Genomic DNA, 16,963 nt, shown 5'->3' on the forward strand with positions numbered 1-16,963 from the left:
GGGACCTTAGATCAGTGGCCGTCAGACAGTCGCCGGCTTATTACAAGCCATTCATCACCCACATCTCTGTTTTGAGCTCCTCTGCTCCTTGGGGAACAGCTTTTTACGGCTCTTTGTTTACCCATCAATCTGTTCATGCTTTTCTTTTCCATCCTCTTCATCACGTCTTTCCCTGACATCCATATCACTAGGCCCTTAAACCATTAAAAAACCCAAATACATGCCAGAAAATTCCTTTGTTTGTTCCATAAAACAGCTCAAATACAATTACAATCATGCCTTGATTGCTCTTATAGAGGCAGGACAGCTATAGAGTGGAGAATATACACTGATCAGGCATAACATTATGACTAATATTAGGTTGGTCCCACTTTCTGTGAGCTGCATGAGGTGGGTCCTCCATGGATCGGACTTGTTTGTTCTAAACATCCCACAGATGCTCCATTAGAGTGATATCTAGGGAATTTGGAGGCCAAATCAGAACCTCAAACTTATTGCTGTGCTCCTCAGTCCATTCCTGAACCCTTTTTTCTTAGTGGCAGCGTGCATTATCCTGCTGAAAGAGGCCACAGCCACCAGGGAATACCGTTTCCATGAAAGCATTAAAATCTTGAGCAATTTGAGCTACAGTAGCTTGTCTGAGCATTGGCCGCCCATGACCCATTCACTGGTTCACCACTGTTCATTCCTTGGACCACTTTTGATAGATACTGACCACTGCACACCGGGAACATCCCACATGAGCTGCATATTTGGAGATGCTCTGACCCAGTCAGCTATCACAATTTGGCCCACTCACAACTCACTCAAATACTTATCCATCTTTCCTGCTTCTAACGTATCAATTTTGAGGACAACATTTTCACTTGCTGCCTAATATATCCCACCAACTAATAGGTGCCGTGATGTCTAGATAATCAGTGTTATTCACTTCACCTGTGTCATAATGTTATGCCAATATTAAAGTTAAGGGCCACCAGATTAAAAGTGTTAATTCAATTGGTAATGTATAAACTCTGATTTACTGCAGCTGCCATTGTAATAAATAACTGAAAATATTCACAGATGGGTGGTAATCCAAGCCACTAGAGAGATGCGAGGTGTTGGGTTCAATAACACATGATCTACACGTTTCAATCTATTTTTTCACCACACTTTTTAAGTTTTATCTAAGCACAGTATTTGAGAAATGACTGGCTTGCAAGCGAAAACAAAACCTCAAACACTGCAGGCATTTTACTTGGAAATGCTTTCAATGCAGTCAAACATTTTAATACTCTTTTTCTTGTCATTCATGGTCCTATTGCAGCATATTACATCAAACACATCTAAAATGTTCCTTAAAGCAATTGCAGTAATACACTAGGAATTTGTTTAATGATTTAATGCTTTAATTTTACAGGAATGTTTGGTTATCCATGAGTTACCGTCCTCCTTATAGCTCTATCACAAATGTTTAGGTGCTTTGACTTACATGCTTTTATAATCCCTAAAGGGGTCAACTTTAAAGCTTTTATTAGCTCCTCTGCTGTGATGTTCCTGAGGCAAATGCAGTATTATTTCTATTTTAAAGTGACATATTAACTTTCAGGCTAAAGTTCTGCCGGAGAGAGGTTTTTGGCTGCAAATTCAACCCCCATGCTGTCACATTAACGGTGTAATATTGAGGTACTGATAAATCTATAGTTTCACTGTATTGCTCTTGGGCTTAATCAGGTTGCAGTTTGAGACAGATCGAAGCGGAATTACTTTCATATGAAACTTGGGTGAACTTTTGGAGTAAAAAGCAATCGATTGGTTCCCACTCCCTGCCTATTATCTTCTGCCTGCCTCTCTGAAGGTATTAACATCCATAATGATTTTTCTTGGGAATCAGATGGTGTGCGAGATCCTGAGTGCGGTGGATCATTTGGGAATAGGATAAGAGAAGCCTCTCCGCCTCAGATTCACATCACCTGATTGTATGGTTTGCTACCTTATTTACGCAGACCGGCTGCCATGGAAACTCAAATCGATTGGGTGATGCACCGTGCGGGGCCAGGAGTTATTATGGTATATTGGTTTTTCTGGACCATTCTGACACCTTTTAAAATGCACATTAGCTACGGTTTCCCACATATCTCGCCTGCCATATGGACTCACCTCAGCATTAGTTCCACTCCACTTTGAAGGGCAGTGCTGCTGTGGCCTCAGCTTGTCTGGACCTGCACTGAAAATGTGGAAATTGCTGGGTCTGCAATAAAAATGTCCTTCCAGTATTCTCCGTATGAGTGATCTGGCAGTTCAGATATACATAATTAAAAGCCCTTTCTACTGAACATGTTAATAAACCGAGTGTGTGTTAACTAATGCATATGCATATATGAGCATGTATGTAATATTTCAAGGTTTAGTATGAAAGTTTTCTTTGCTGTAGGGAAAGATACAATATAAAGGAAGTCTGTAATGTTGTCCTACATGAAGCACAGATTATTGCAAATTTATTTTCTTCTTTGTCAGAAGAAACATTTATATGTTCTTGTAACAATAAAAAGGAATAATATGATCATAACACTGATATAATACAATAATTAAGAGTAAATTCAACATCACCCAAAAATATTGGACATTGAACAAAATATTAACAAAACATTTGAATATTTTTGAGAAAGAGAATTCTGATGTGCTGAATAAGTTTCATCACTCTGGTGTGTATTGCAACTGTCTGCAGTCTCTTCTGCTGTACCCAATATTTATCATGGTACAATTAATTTCATTACTCAAGAAAAGAATTTGCTAAGAGCTGTAAACCGCTTTCAGTTTAGCTTCCTTTTTGTCTTTCAAAAACCCATGACTGTAAAATACATTGTAGTACTTGGTCAAAATGAGAGAGCGAAAAGTAATAACGCTGGTGAAATCTCTATAAAATGTGCATTACTTATTGAGAGCCTGCTTCGCAGGTAGAGTAATTCAGAGTAGCGTTTATTAGAGTGACTGACATTTTACCAAGCTTATGTTTTTTTCAGAGAGATGTTTTGTGGAGGAGGGAAAATGAAAAAGGGGAAAACAGAATTACTGCAGAAGAATACGTTTCCACCATTTTCTATAAAGTGCACCAAAAAAATCTCAATCGGTTTTGTATCAAGACCCAGATTTTACAGAGTGGCTGTCATACAACCATTCAAACAATCAATCATTTAAAAACACACACAAAAATGAAATTGAGCAGCGTTACCACTGAACTAGACAGACCCAACAATATTCAACAAAGGCTGAACAGGAGACATACACTGATCTTACCATGAACTGCACAGGCCTAATGATAAGCAACATTATTAAAGCTACACTGTGTAACTTTTTTAGTTTATTCTTAGCTAAAAAAACTTGGTTCTTTTTAAAAAATGTATGTGCTCATTAATGTATATTTACTTCTTTCAAGTAATAAAGTATTCTCGTAAGTTTATAATATGCCATTGAAAATACATACGGGTGAGGGGTTCGAATGCCGGTCGGCATGTTGCCCCTCCATCTTGAAAGTACATTAGCCAAAGAGGGACATACCCATAAATTCAAGCTTCGCCTTTCGCATTTTAACACTCAATGGCACCGTGTCGAATGTGAAGAGGAGGATTGCCATGTTAATCATGGACTAAATCGTAGGAGTTAAAACGAAATCAGAATTGAGAGGAACTGAAACTAATATTCACTGGATGGTCATATACCTTTACACCGCTAGATGGGGGAAAATATCACACAGTGTAGCTTTAATAAAGGCTAAATAGTGACAAGGAGACTAAAAATTCAGCAACTTTATAGAAACATAATGCCAGAAGTGTGATTTACCACAAGTTTATTTCATCAATCCTTTCATGCTCTCAGCAGCACACATGATCTTAATCCATAACTCCATTTTGCATTTACCTTTACCGCATCCCAGACAGGGATTTTGTGTTAAAAAGACATCTAATAGCTGTCCAAACACAGGCCTAATAAAAAATAGAATGTGGGCCGTCAGTGAAAATTTTATGGACGTCTTGCCCAAGTAGACATGTAAAAAAAAAAAAAAAAAATTGAAACCAAACACATTATAATCACTGTTGACTTTGCTTGCATGAAGGGATTTCATCTCACAAGTTATTTTAGCAAAAACTACATGTAATCAAATACAAGGTTATTTTGGCTAGAAGTGGGTTACTCATAGATAGACTATATCTGGTCTAGAGTTAACCTAGACGATGAAATGCTATTGCTTGCTAGGATATTAAACTGTCAAAATATTTAAACTTTTTATTTTACAAAATATATCATTATAGAGTAAGACATTAGCTTAGATCACTTTTTTAAAAAAATATTTTTTTTTTTTTACTGAAAGTCAAATATTAATGCGAGAAAGTAAAACTAATCAAAATATTCAACAAAAAAGTCCTGGAAGCCCTGGTGAATTTGTTGTTCTCCACTAGCACTTTTAGTCCAAAAGTGAGCACATAAAGAGATGGATTATTAGGCTTACCTCACATTTCTTTAGATACAACAATAACTTATCTGACCAATAAGAATAATAATCAGACCAAACTCTCACATTGTGTTTCATTCATCCGCAATACCAGAGGGTGCACTTGAGCTGTCATGACCAACAAAGAAGATAAATACAGCAGCTGCATCTGAAAACTTAGACAGAGGACTTGCTCTATCAGGCAATTACTTTGCAGGCAGCATTTGGACATGATTTCGAACGGACTTCTGAGGCAGCGTAACAGTTTAATGATCTACAGAAAAATAGAGTGAGCTTTGATGATAATTTGATTAGTGAATATTTAATTAGTACAATAGTCATTTCTTGCTAGAAATTACATCAAAAGTGGAAAATGTTCGTCAAAAATGTACATTTACACACAAACTGACCACCAATTTCAACTTTCAGACAACATCTTTCTTTTTTTAGGTCAACTGTCCCAGAATGGAACGCACAGGATTGTGGGATCTCAAAGGCAGCAAAGGATACATCTATGCTGCCTTCAAAAAATGATCTCAGGAGGAGCTTACCTTTTATAGCTTTGTTCATGGTTTTTAAAATATCATGGAACTTATACATGTTAAACATTTTTTATGTCAAACTGATCATGTCAAAAACAGCTACTGTAGCCTTTGAAAAGTATTTTCTCCTTTTTAAAATGTGCCATTTTGTTATTTTAAGATTCCTGTGCAGAATTATATAGTTGTATTTTTTTGAATTTATTGTAGGTTTTTTTCAACTGTCCTCCGAATGGACCAGCAACCCAATTTTTGCAACCTATTAGTTAAGAATTGCACAATCACAGCCATCAAAAATCTGAAATTTATCAGCAAATGTGTTGCAAAATCCTTGGCATGTACCATCAGTGCATTCTTACAGCATCATTTCGAGACTTACTCAGAAGAAAAACACAGCAATTGCACAGCCTCAAGGAAATATTTTTTGCAATGTGTGTATAATTTATATTTGATTATGTTTGCCATTCTTTTTCAACGTGTGCAACAAACAGAATCATTTCAAAAGAAAATAGTGTTTTTTCACAAAATACTGTAAGCTAGAAATGGAAAATCCACACAAATAGCCTGCACTGTAAATTCATTATGAATGTATTAACATGACACAAAGTATATGAATAAACCAATACATAATGCATGAGGCAGCTACTGCTTTGGGCCATGGTTAGATAGAATCCAGTGACATATGTGATCATTTAAAGACTCTAAAATTACTCTATACTTTATCACACAGGCTAATGTTTATTTCTACACCAGTAAAGAATATCTGAACAGTGTGGCTTGCCTGAAATATATATATATACAGGTCCTTCTAAAAAAAATAGCATATTGTGATAAAGTTCATTGTTTTCCATAATGTAATGATAAAAATTAAACGTTCATATATTTTAGATTCATTGCACACCAACTGAAATATTTCAGGTCTTTTATTGTTTTAATACTGATGATTTAGGCATACAGCTCATGAAAACCCAAAATCTCAAAAAATTTGCATATCATGAAAAGGTTCTCTAGACGAGCTATTAACCTAATCATCTGAATCAACTAATTAACTCTTAACACCTGCAAAAGATTCCTGAGGCTTTTAAAAACTCACAGCCTGGTTCATTACTCAAAACCGCAATCATGGGTAAGACTGCCGACCTGACTGCTGTCCAGAAGGCCATCATTGACACCCTCAAGCGAGAGGGTAAGACACAGAAAGAAATTTCTGAACGAATAGGCTGTTCCCAGAGTGCTGTATCAAGGTACCTCAGTGAGAAGTCTGTGGGAAGGAAGAAGTGTGGCAAAAATCGCTGCATAACGAGAAGAGGTGACTGGACCCTGATGAAGATTGTGGAGAAGGACCGATTCCAGACTTTGGGGGACCTGCGGAAGCAGTGGACTGAGTCTGGACCAGAAACATCCAGAGCCACCGTGCACAGGCGTGTGCAGGAAATGGGCTACAGGTGCCGCATTCCACAGGTCAAGCCACTTTGGGCTACAGAGAAGCAGGACTGGACTGTTGCTCAGTGGTCCAAAGTACTTTTTTCGGATGAAAGCAAATTTTGCATGTCATTCTGAAATAAAGGTGCCAGAGTCTGGAGGAAGACTGGGGAGAAGGAAATGCCAAAATGCCTGAAGTCCAGTGTCAAGTACCCACAGTCAGTGATGCTCTGGGGTGCCATGTCAGCTGCTGGTGTTGGTCCACTGTGTTTTATCAAGGGCAGGGTCAATGCAGCTTCATGCTTCCATCTGCTGAAAAGCTTTACGGAGATGAAGATTTGGTTTTTCAGCATGACCTGGCACCTGCTCACAGTGCCAAAACCACTGGTAAATGGTTTACTGACCATGGTATTACTGTACTCAATTGGCCTGCCAACTCTTCTGACCTGAACCCCATAGAGAATCTGTGGGATATTGTGAAGACAAAGTTGAGAGACGCAAGACCCAACACTCTGGATGAGCTTAAGGCCGCTATCGAAGCATCCTGAGCCTCCATAACACCTCAGCAGTGCCACAGGCTGATCGCCTCCATGCCACGCCGCATTGAAGCAGTCATTTCTGCAAAAGGATTCCTGACCAAGTATTGAGTGCATAACTGAACATAATTATTTGAAGGTTGATTTTTTTTTGTATTAAAAACACTTTTCTTTTATTGGTCGATGAAATATGGTAATTTTTCAAGATAGGAATTTTGGGTTTTCATGAGCTGTATGACAAAATCATCATTATTAAAACAATAAAAGACCTGAAATATTTCTGTTGGTGTGCAATGAATCTAAAATATATGAAAGTTTGATTTTTATCATTACATTATGGAAAATAATTAACTTTATCACAACATTTTTTGAGAAGAGACACAAATGCAGGCCTGTGAACATATAAGGTAGTGAATATTCAGGTGGATCCGGACTGGCTTCCAGCCAGTGTGTGTATTTGTAGTACTTTAAAAAAGTATATCAAGATTTTCCCCCAAATGTGTTTTCTTAACAATCTCTGGATTTGCAATGAGGAAATGGCATTCATTTTTGTCAACTCAGCACTTGAGTCAAAGTATATTTAGGTACAATATACAAGGCAAACAGTTCTAATGATAAATGTAAAAAAATATATGTCATTTTACAATATAGATACAGTACCATGTGACAAACAGTGTGGGAGAAATACAACATAACTCTACATCATAACACATTCTCGTCACCTATGCAGCACAATACGTGTGATGTCCGTTGTTTCAATGTAGTATTAGTACAGTTAAATTACAAATCAAGTACAGTACAATGCCAGTCAATTTCAGAGTAGACACTTGGAAACAAGTCAAAGCCCAAAACCGACAGGCGTACTAACACGGCAGCATTCTTTCCTAGCTCATGCATGAACAATTAATTATTCAGTTGTTTTATTAGGAAGACAAAACCTTCCGATATTTTCAATTGTAACATTTTATTACACACCCAGCCCTAAAATTGAGCTGGCTGTTTCAAAAAAGGACCTGTGCTTTGCTCACAAGAAAGCATTACAAAACTATTGAAAACATACTGTGACATTAAATAGCCATAGAAGTCAGAAATGCATCCAAAAGACCATTCACAAATACAATTGGGCAAGAGGTATTCACTTAGAATAAACTGAATAAAAAAACTATGCAGTTCTGACTCGTGATCGAAACAAATGTATAAAGCAATTTAACACATTTCTAGCCTGAGAAATTGTGCTAGTAATGGCTTCTTGATAATTATGGCATTGATGGTTAATTTTTTGACACATTGGCGCAATGCACTCTTTATTGTTAATTTTGTATCTTGGGTGTTGGCAAAGTCGACTGCAAAAATCATGCAAGGTACAGAGTATTTGTATGATATCAAGTTTGTATGAACTACTACACATGGACTGCATTATGATAACATGGAAAAAATGGCATGTCTCAAAAATAAAGAGGAGATAAACACATTCTGCAACATTACAGTCATGTAAACAGTTGTCTTATTATTGCATTTTTTTGTAACGTTCAGTGTAGCGGCGTAATTAGATGGTTATGAAACCGTCTCTCTAAACATCTCAAAACAAAGAGTAAACTAATTTTTATTCTGATAGATATGGTATACAGTGCATGGACTCACACAATGACATGAAACTGCATTTAGATGGAGTGTCCCGCAATTCCGGACAGAAGTTTGCTATAAGAACGGTCTTCACTAGGGTGCTTGTTGCTGGTGTAATTTTATGGGGGAATGAGCCAAACAAAATCCAATTTACCCTGGTAAAATTGCACTGAGCAAAAGATAGCAGGAAAATACTGAAAAGAGGAAGGAGGGTTACCTCATTTGTCACTGTACTGTCCAATCACAACACTTTAGAAGATGGGCGAATACCCACACTGTTCCAGTCTGTGCCTCCGAAGAAATGCACAAACAAACCAAAACTACATAAGGAGACCCTTTTGGCCCAAGGTTGATTGAATAGCATTTATGTTATCATTCAGTGGGGAGATAGAATGAAATGTTGCTGAGTAGATTCATGCCACAATACAGTGTGTATTCAAGGCATATTGACCCTGTTTTGGCGGAAAGGAGAGAAGGATAAGCTCATTTTTAGATCGAAGAAAAGAATAAACAAATAATAAAAACTTAACCGAAATGAAATGCTTACAATTCAGCTTCAAGCAAGTTTTTCAACGACTACGCTAGGATAATATGTCTGATCAAATTTGGGAAAGAGCTACACTGCAAAAAATTAAAAAAAATCCCTTAAACTACACTGTATTTTTGTCTTGTTCTCCAGTTCAAATATATAAACATTCTTAAAAACAGCTCACATTTACTAAATCACAATTATGCAAGGTAAGTGTTGTTTTTAAAGAACATCGCACATTTTTATTTTAAGCGTAAACCTCGCTAGACCTTAAAGGGATAGTTCACCAAAAAAGCTAAATTAGCCTATGAACCATTTTCCACGCTTTACAATGACAGTGAATGGCTGTTTCTATTTTGAAGTCCATAAAAGTGCATCTATCCATCATAAAAGTGCTCCATATAGCTCAGGGGGTTAATAAAGGCCTTCTGAAGCGATGCAATGCGTTTAAGAAAAATATCCCAAAACTTTACAAACTGTAATATCTATCCGGAGCGTGTGTGTGTTCATATGCAGCACATGATGTATGATGGAGTCGTAGCGTAAGTTCCGGTGACGAATGCGGAAGCGCAGAGAATAGAGCAAAACAAAACTTGGCTCTATATATTCTCACCGGAGTGTCTTACGTGACACGCTGGAACACCATTCTCTTGTGAACGCGTGTATGACAGTTAGCAAAAGTTAGAGATTACAGTTTGTAAAGTTTTAAAGTTTTTATTATTTTTCTTTCTCAAATGCATCACTTTACTTCAGAAGGCCTTTATTAACCCCTGGAGCCACATGGAGCACTTTTATAATGGATAGATGCACTTTTATGGACATCAAAACAGAAACAGCCATTCACTGTCATTAAGCACTGAAAGAGCCTGGACATTTTTTTTTTAAATAACTTTTTTGATTGTATTCGTCTGAAAAACGTCTCGGTTACGTATGTAACCCTCGTTCCCTGAAGAAGGGAACGGAGACATACGTCGGACTTAGACCGACGAATTGAGATCCCAATTTGTCGGTCTAAGTCCGACGCACGTCGAGTCATATACATCTAGGATGAGGGTGCGTAAATCATGGGCTAATTTTCAAACTATCCCTTTAACAGATTTATGATTCAAGTAAACACATGTTTTAATTAAAAACATATTAATTTTGTTTCTCAAATAAAATCTGATTTTAAAAAAGATTTTTAAACTCTTCACTGGAAAACAAGGCAAAAACAACTGAGACAATGTTTTTGAAGAAGAGTACACATTTTTTGAGTAATAATGCTTTCCTCTGATGTGTGAAGTCTTGTACTAGGGTTACATTTTCCTTTAAATTAGTCTGATGAATAAATAATGATATCTCAGGTGCAAATGAATAAATAATTGTAGAAATAAATAAATAGATAAATTAACAGATTCTTGTGCCTTGAGCTACGGTTCAAAATAGTTCTCATTGACTGGCACCTTGTGTAGTCCAGAGGCTTATGCTTCTAATGATAAGCCATTCTTTCTGACTTGCCGTCACCACAATACGAACACACTCAATATCAAATGCTATTTTGTGGTCCACATCATAAACCTCAATGTTTCCATTTTTAAACTCCCCTAAAGTTATATAAGAGGAGCACTGCCTTCCCTTTTTGGTTCCTATTAATTTCTCTCCCACTTCCAGAGCTCCGTGATGCAAAATATCATTCTGGCGATCATCTGTTCCCGTGATGATCTTGATTTTGCTGATTTTTGTTGCCTTGTTGAACACTATAACATAAAAGTCCCCAGTGGACGGGGCCTTGCCCCAAAAGTACTCGTCCACGCTACTGTAAGCTTTGGCAGCATCATAGCTCTCAAACACATTTATGTTTGTGTACAAACTGGCAGGTGGATTGTCTGGGATATCAAGGGAGTCTTCCTCAAAGTCATCATCCTTAAGTTTGTTTTCTGCACCTTTATATGAGGAATAGTAGCCCATGTGTTGGAAAAGGGATGGCTTGAAGCGGATCGCATCCTTCTGGGCCAGTAGGCCTCGGAAATGGATCAGAAGCCAATCACAAGGCATCTCCTGATAGAACATGAGCAGGAAATGTGCAAGTCTAGGAAGGTCTCGTGAGTGGTACATCTTCCCTATGTAGCCCAGTTTGGAAAATTCCAGCATCACCCAATACGATCCCTCCCTAGATGACACCACTTTCTTCAAGGCAGTGAGGAAGTTTCGGGAGCAGCGCACGTCATCCTCCAACATCATGTAGAAGTCTGACAGGTTGGTGCAGAAGTTGAGCAGAAACGCGTAATCTACATTCTGTTTGGAACGGAAGCGTACCCTATCCTCGGGATCATTATAATTTCTCTTCAACCCATCCAGGGACGGGTAGTACTCCTCTGGTGCATGGATAACTAGCAGCCGTCCTGCAATGATATGGTGGCCGAATTTCCTTGAGATTTCCTGAACTAGGCTCTCGCACCACGCCAGGTCGAAGTCCGCCAAGTGGACAACCACAACAATCTCCTTGAGCTCCTCGTAGCTTGATTGGTCAAAAATGGACTTGATGGTCTCCAACAGGTAGTTTCCTCGTTTTCTTTTCACAGATGACAATCCAATGGTGAGATACTCTACAAATTAACATGGAAAATGATGGAGTAAATTAATCAACATGTTTTAATGCATGCTTTGAACTGCTTTATCTTTAATGTGAATACAATATTGTAGTCTGTTAAAATACAGTAATGCTCAAGTTTACATGCATCTTGCGGAATCTGCAAAATGTAAATTATTTTAACAAAATAAGAGGGATCATAAAAAACACATGTTATTGTTTTTTGAGTACTGTCCTGAATAAGTATACATATGCACAACCTGCAAAAAAAGGCTGAATTTATAAAAATGACCCCGCTCAAAAGTTTATGAACCATTGATTTCCTAATACTGTGTGTTATTCCCTGGATGATCCATGACTGTTGTTTTGTTTTGTGATGGTTGTTCATGAGTCCCTTGTTTGTCCTGAACAGTTAAACTGCGTAACATTCTTCAGAAAAATCCTCCAGGTCCTGCAAAATTCCATCCATCTTTTCACACCGAGGACAATTGAGGGACTCAAACACAACTATTACATGTTTTTTTTTAAACATTCACTCATGCTCCAGAAGGAAACACGATGCATTAAAAGCTGGGGGGGGGGGGGGGGGGGTGATAACTTTTGAACAGGATGACGATGTGCAAATTGTTCTTATTTGGTTTAAATATCACTGTGGCAAGCAGCGAGGCGAGGGACAGTGAGAGCGGGCCAGGGGCGAGTGATAATGAGCGCCAGCTGCGAGACACTCCGGTCTCGTCTCACCATGGCGGAGTGACAGGAAAATAAAAGGAGGAGCAAAGACAGTGGTAGACGAGAGAGGACCAGGCCTTGACTTTACGTTGAGTTTTGTTTATGTTTTGTTATGTGTGTGCGGGGAGTCGTCCGTGAGGGGCTGCCCGCGGTTTACTTTCATTTTGTTTATTTAATAAAAGTTGTTGAATGTAAAAAAAAAAAAAAAGGAGTGGTGGCTCCTTCGATTGAGGGCAGTCGGCAGCGAGCCCCGTGCTCCCAGCTCTTCCCCCTAATGGCGGACAGCAGCAGGCTCCGGCCCACGGCGAACATCGGCGACTCCTCTGCTCCCTCCAGGACGGCCGCCACCCCACCTCGACCCAGGCGCACGGCAGCGAGCTCTCCATCCCACCGGTCTTTACTCGCTCCAGCACCACCGCCTCGGGCAGCCCTCGCGGTCCTTCTCCATCCTTGCTGCCGGAACTCCTCAGCACCGCGATCCCCCTCAGCAACGAGGGCTCTTCGAAAGCGTATCCCTCTTTCCTCCCGGGTTTCGGAACCAATGTAATAACGACTCTTAGATGCGAAGGAAGGAGGCGGGAACCGGTGAACATTCAACAACTTTTTTTAAATAAACTAAACGAAAGTAAACCACGGGCAGCCCCTCACGGACGACTGCCCGCATACACATAACAAAACATAACAAAACTCAACGTAAAGTCAAGGCCTGGTCCTCTCTCGTCTTCCATTTGGAAATAAACATTGGGCTTAACTGCTCAGGACAAAAAATGGACTAAGCAAACATATTATTCAGGAGAGTACTAAATAAAAAAAATAACAAGATTTTTGTATGATTTTGTATAATTTTGTTAAAATATTTAACATTGTATTGATTCTACAAGGTGTATGTAAACTTTTGAGCATGACTATGTGAAAGAACTGCACTTCAAAAAAAGTTCTTAATATGTTTTCCATGAACAAGGTGCATTTACTACAGACCTTAAATAATTCAAGACTTCTTTGTTTAGAATTGTTTTACACCGGTGTATACTGCTAATACTAAGTGTACAAAGGAAAGCAGTCTTACTTTTCCGAGGTAAAGGTGTTCCGGCAAGGTACCGATAAGTCACATTGATTGTTCCAGAAAAATTGGTGATATCTTTAAAGGTATGAACATATCGGTCGGAGTTCAGCGGGTGCATTGAGGTTTCTCGCAACTGACGTTTATCTTCCTCCTGAAACAGATGACATCCAAGACAGACAAGTCTATAAGTCCAAGTTTGTCACAGCATTCACTATGAGCCTTAAAGGGTTAGTTCACCCAAAAATGAAATTGATGTCATTAATGACTCACCCTAATGTCGTTCCACACCCGTAAGACCTCCATTCATCTTCGGAACACAGTTTAAGATATTTTATATTAGTCCGAGAGTGTATACAAGTGTATGTACACTATACTGTCCATGTCCAGAAAGGGAATAAAACCATCATCAAAGTCGTCCATATGTGACATTATTTGGTGAATTAGAATCTGTAGAAGCTTCGAAAATACATTTTGGTCAAAATATAAAAAAAAATACGACTTTATTCAACATTGTCTTCTCTTCCGCGTTTGTGTCCAATCCTCAAATAAAGATTCAAACAGTTATAAATCAGTGAATCGATCAATGATTCGGATCACCAGTGTCAAGTGATTTCAGAAGTTTGGCAGTTTGGCATGCGATCCGAATCATTGATCGATTCACTGATTCACAACCATTGAATCGTTATTTGAGATCTGAACACAAACGCGGAAGAGAAGACAATGCTCAATAAAGTCTTAGTTTTTCTTATTTTTGGACCAAAATGTATTTTAGATGCTTCAAGAGATTCTAATTCACCAAATAATGTCATATATGGACTACTTTGATGATGTTTTTATTCCCTTTCTATACATGAACAGTATAGTGTGCATACACTTAGATACGCTCTCGGACGAAATATAAAATATCTTAAACTGTGTTCCAAAGATGAACGGAGGTCTTACAGGTGTGGAACGACATTAGGGTGAGTCATTAATGACATCAATTTCATTTTTTGGGTGAACTAACCCTTTAAGGCTACAGAAAGTGTCTCCAAGACAGGATCATATGTTCATGAGACGCTAAGACGTCTTTAGCATCTTTAAGTGTGAGCTTGCAGGTCATTATTTTTAGATGCGGTATATGATTGCACACTCTTGAATAATCTCATTAAAGTAAATGATGGCATTTGAAAAATTAATTGTACACACGATATTACTCACTCAACTTTTATAATCTAGTATTAAATGACAGCATTGTTGCTATACCACACATGAACTGTTCACACTTTACTAAATCTTTGCTGGCGGTGATGGTGTTTGTGTTTCAATTAAATGGGGGTTATTTAGAAAAGTGACTTAGTCAAAATGGGTACAACTTTTGAATAATTCAACAGACAAACGCACACGACATGTTATGATCACAAAGTTTTGATCATAAAGTTGGCCTCATGAATAATAAATGTGTCTCTTGCATTTGGACTGCCTCTACATCATGAAATTTTAAATAGGCTGCATCGTGAGCTCTGATAATTATACATGCACAACACAGCACCGGCAGCCTTACACGCAACATTTGGTAATTAAAGCATATAAACAAAATAACTTTTCAGGAAGGAGATAATTAATGCTAAATCACATGCAACAACAGTAGTCAAGTTGTTGTGAAGCCCACTATTGTCTTGTTATCTGCTCCACTGGTGATGTAAATAAATTGACCTCTGTAATTTACCTGCTGGATTACAACAGGTAAACAAACTCACCAGCACGTAGCCATCCTCGATGTAGAGGTTTATGAAGAGCAGGAAGGTAATGAGAGCCACCAGAAAAGGAATGGTGGAACGTTTCCGGAAACACCTCATCTTGTCCAGGTATTTTAACACCAGTCTCATGATGGAAATACTACAGGTGGGATCTAAAAGAAAACAAAGAGAAAATACTGCATCAGGATGCTTCATTAATACGCTAATTTTGGTGGAGCAAGAACTATGTACACTGTAAAAAAAATATTGTTGGTTTAACTTAAAAAAGTAAGTAACCTGGTTGCCATTTATTGAAATTCAAATTTTGAGTTGATGCAATGAAGGAAATTGGTTTAATAAATAGAAACTCAAAATATTATTGTATCCGAACAATAATTTTTTTTCCTTAAAAAAATTGATAAATCACGCGTCATCACAAATAAAGCACACAATTACCCAATATGCTTACAAAATCTTTTATAGTTTTTCTCAGTCGCTTTGGTACATTTCTCAAATCAAACTCACAATTTGCAAAACAGTAAGTGCATTTCTCAAAACAATTTGTACAAATAGCAAAACACCATTGATAACCTGCAAAAGCCACTCTCTTGCTCAAAATCCTTAGTTCATCTCTCAAAAGTAAATATCAATGTGTCAATGAACATGTCAGTGCCATCAGAATGACAAGTCCTTGTGTCATTGTGTACGGATAAGACAGTCAAATTGTTTAGTCATGTTGTCAATATAACAGTTTACTCTGGAGGGACGTTCTGATGGAAACTATGGCTTAAGTTTTGATGACAGTTATTGTCAATTGTAAGTTACATCTTAATGTATGTGTGAGTGTAATTGCAAGAGAATGGAAAAGATTCAAATTTACACTCTTACTGTTTGTACAGTATTTTATTGACAGAACATGTCATTGAGATACAGAAATGAAAAGACAGCACTGAATAGCACACACAACATCAGGTAACTTTGAGAATTTTTCAATTCTGATCTGAGAAATGTATCAAAGTGACTGAGAAAAACTCTAATAGCATTTAAATAAAGGTTGTCGGTTCTCAAAAAAAATTCATTGTATTAACTCAATTTTTTCATTTCAATGAACACTAAATTTTAAGGCAACCAGGTAACTACATTAATTAAATTACTTTTTTTTTTTTTTTTTACAATGTACATTTATTGTGCAGACAGACAGACAGACAGACAGACAGACAGACAGACAGACAGACAGACAGACAGACAGACAGACAGACAGACAGACAGACAGACAGACAGACAGACAGACAGACAGACAGACAGATAGATAGATAGATAGATTGATAGATAGATAGATAGATAGATAGATAGATAGATAGATAGATAGATAGATAGATAGATAGATAGATAGAGAGATAGCTCAATAAAAGGATGTCTTTATTGTGAGAAGAAACTGCCATCAATTTCTGTCTGTGCAGCCATCAGAAGTGCACTTATTTTTAAGACAGGACATTCACTATAAGGTCACACTAAAAATAAGTGGAAGCCTTGTGTGCCTCTAAGCCCAGTAATTAACTCGACAACGATGTAGGTATAATACAGACTTCAGCTGAAGAACACGCTGTGAGGTTAACATCCCGACCCTATTCACCAGGCAAGAGCAAACTACAGTACTCTGTGCCTTTAAGGCCTTTTGTTTTTCCCTTTTTTGAGGTCTGTGCTTCAAGTACAAAGTATGGTTCTTAAAAGCTATACTACTAAATGGCATTTCAATTTCAGCTA

At 37.9% G+C, this 16,963-nt stretch overlaps 1 protein-coding gene across 5 annotated transcripts in view; it reads right to left on the reverse strand.

The window, feature by feature from the left end:
* Nucleotides 1–7,510: 7,510 nt before the first annotated feature.
* The window catches only part of mgat4c (mgat4 family member C), a 209,790-nt gene continuing 200,337 nt past the window's right edge, over nt 7,511–16,963 (reverse strand). For all 5 annotated transcript variants that reach the window (XM_067420364.1, XM_067420363.1, XM_067420361.1 and 2 more), the window contains 3 exons: nt 15,221–15,372; nt 13,485–13,632; nt 7,511–11,705 (listed from right to left, as the gene is read on the reverse strand). In XM_067420364.1, coding sequence (XP_067276465.1) covers nt 10,549–11,705; nt 13,485–13,632; nt 15,221–15,349 — 1,434 coding nt within the window. In that variant the 5' untranslated portion in view covers nt 15,350–15,372 and the 3' untranslated portion in view covers nt 7,511–10,548. The remainder of the gene's footprint in view (nt 11,706–13,484; nt 13,633–15,220; nt 15,373–16,963) is intronic.

The sequence above is a fragment of the Pseudorasbora parva genome, chromosome 16 (genome assembly GCF_024679245.1).
Source record: "Pseudorasbora parva isolate DD20220531a chromosome 16, ASM2467924v1, whole genome shotgun sequence".
NCBI classification, from domain to species: domain Eukaryota; kingdom Metazoa; phylum Chordata; class Actinopteri; order Cypriniformes; family Gobionidae; genus Pseudorasbora; species Pseudorasbora parva.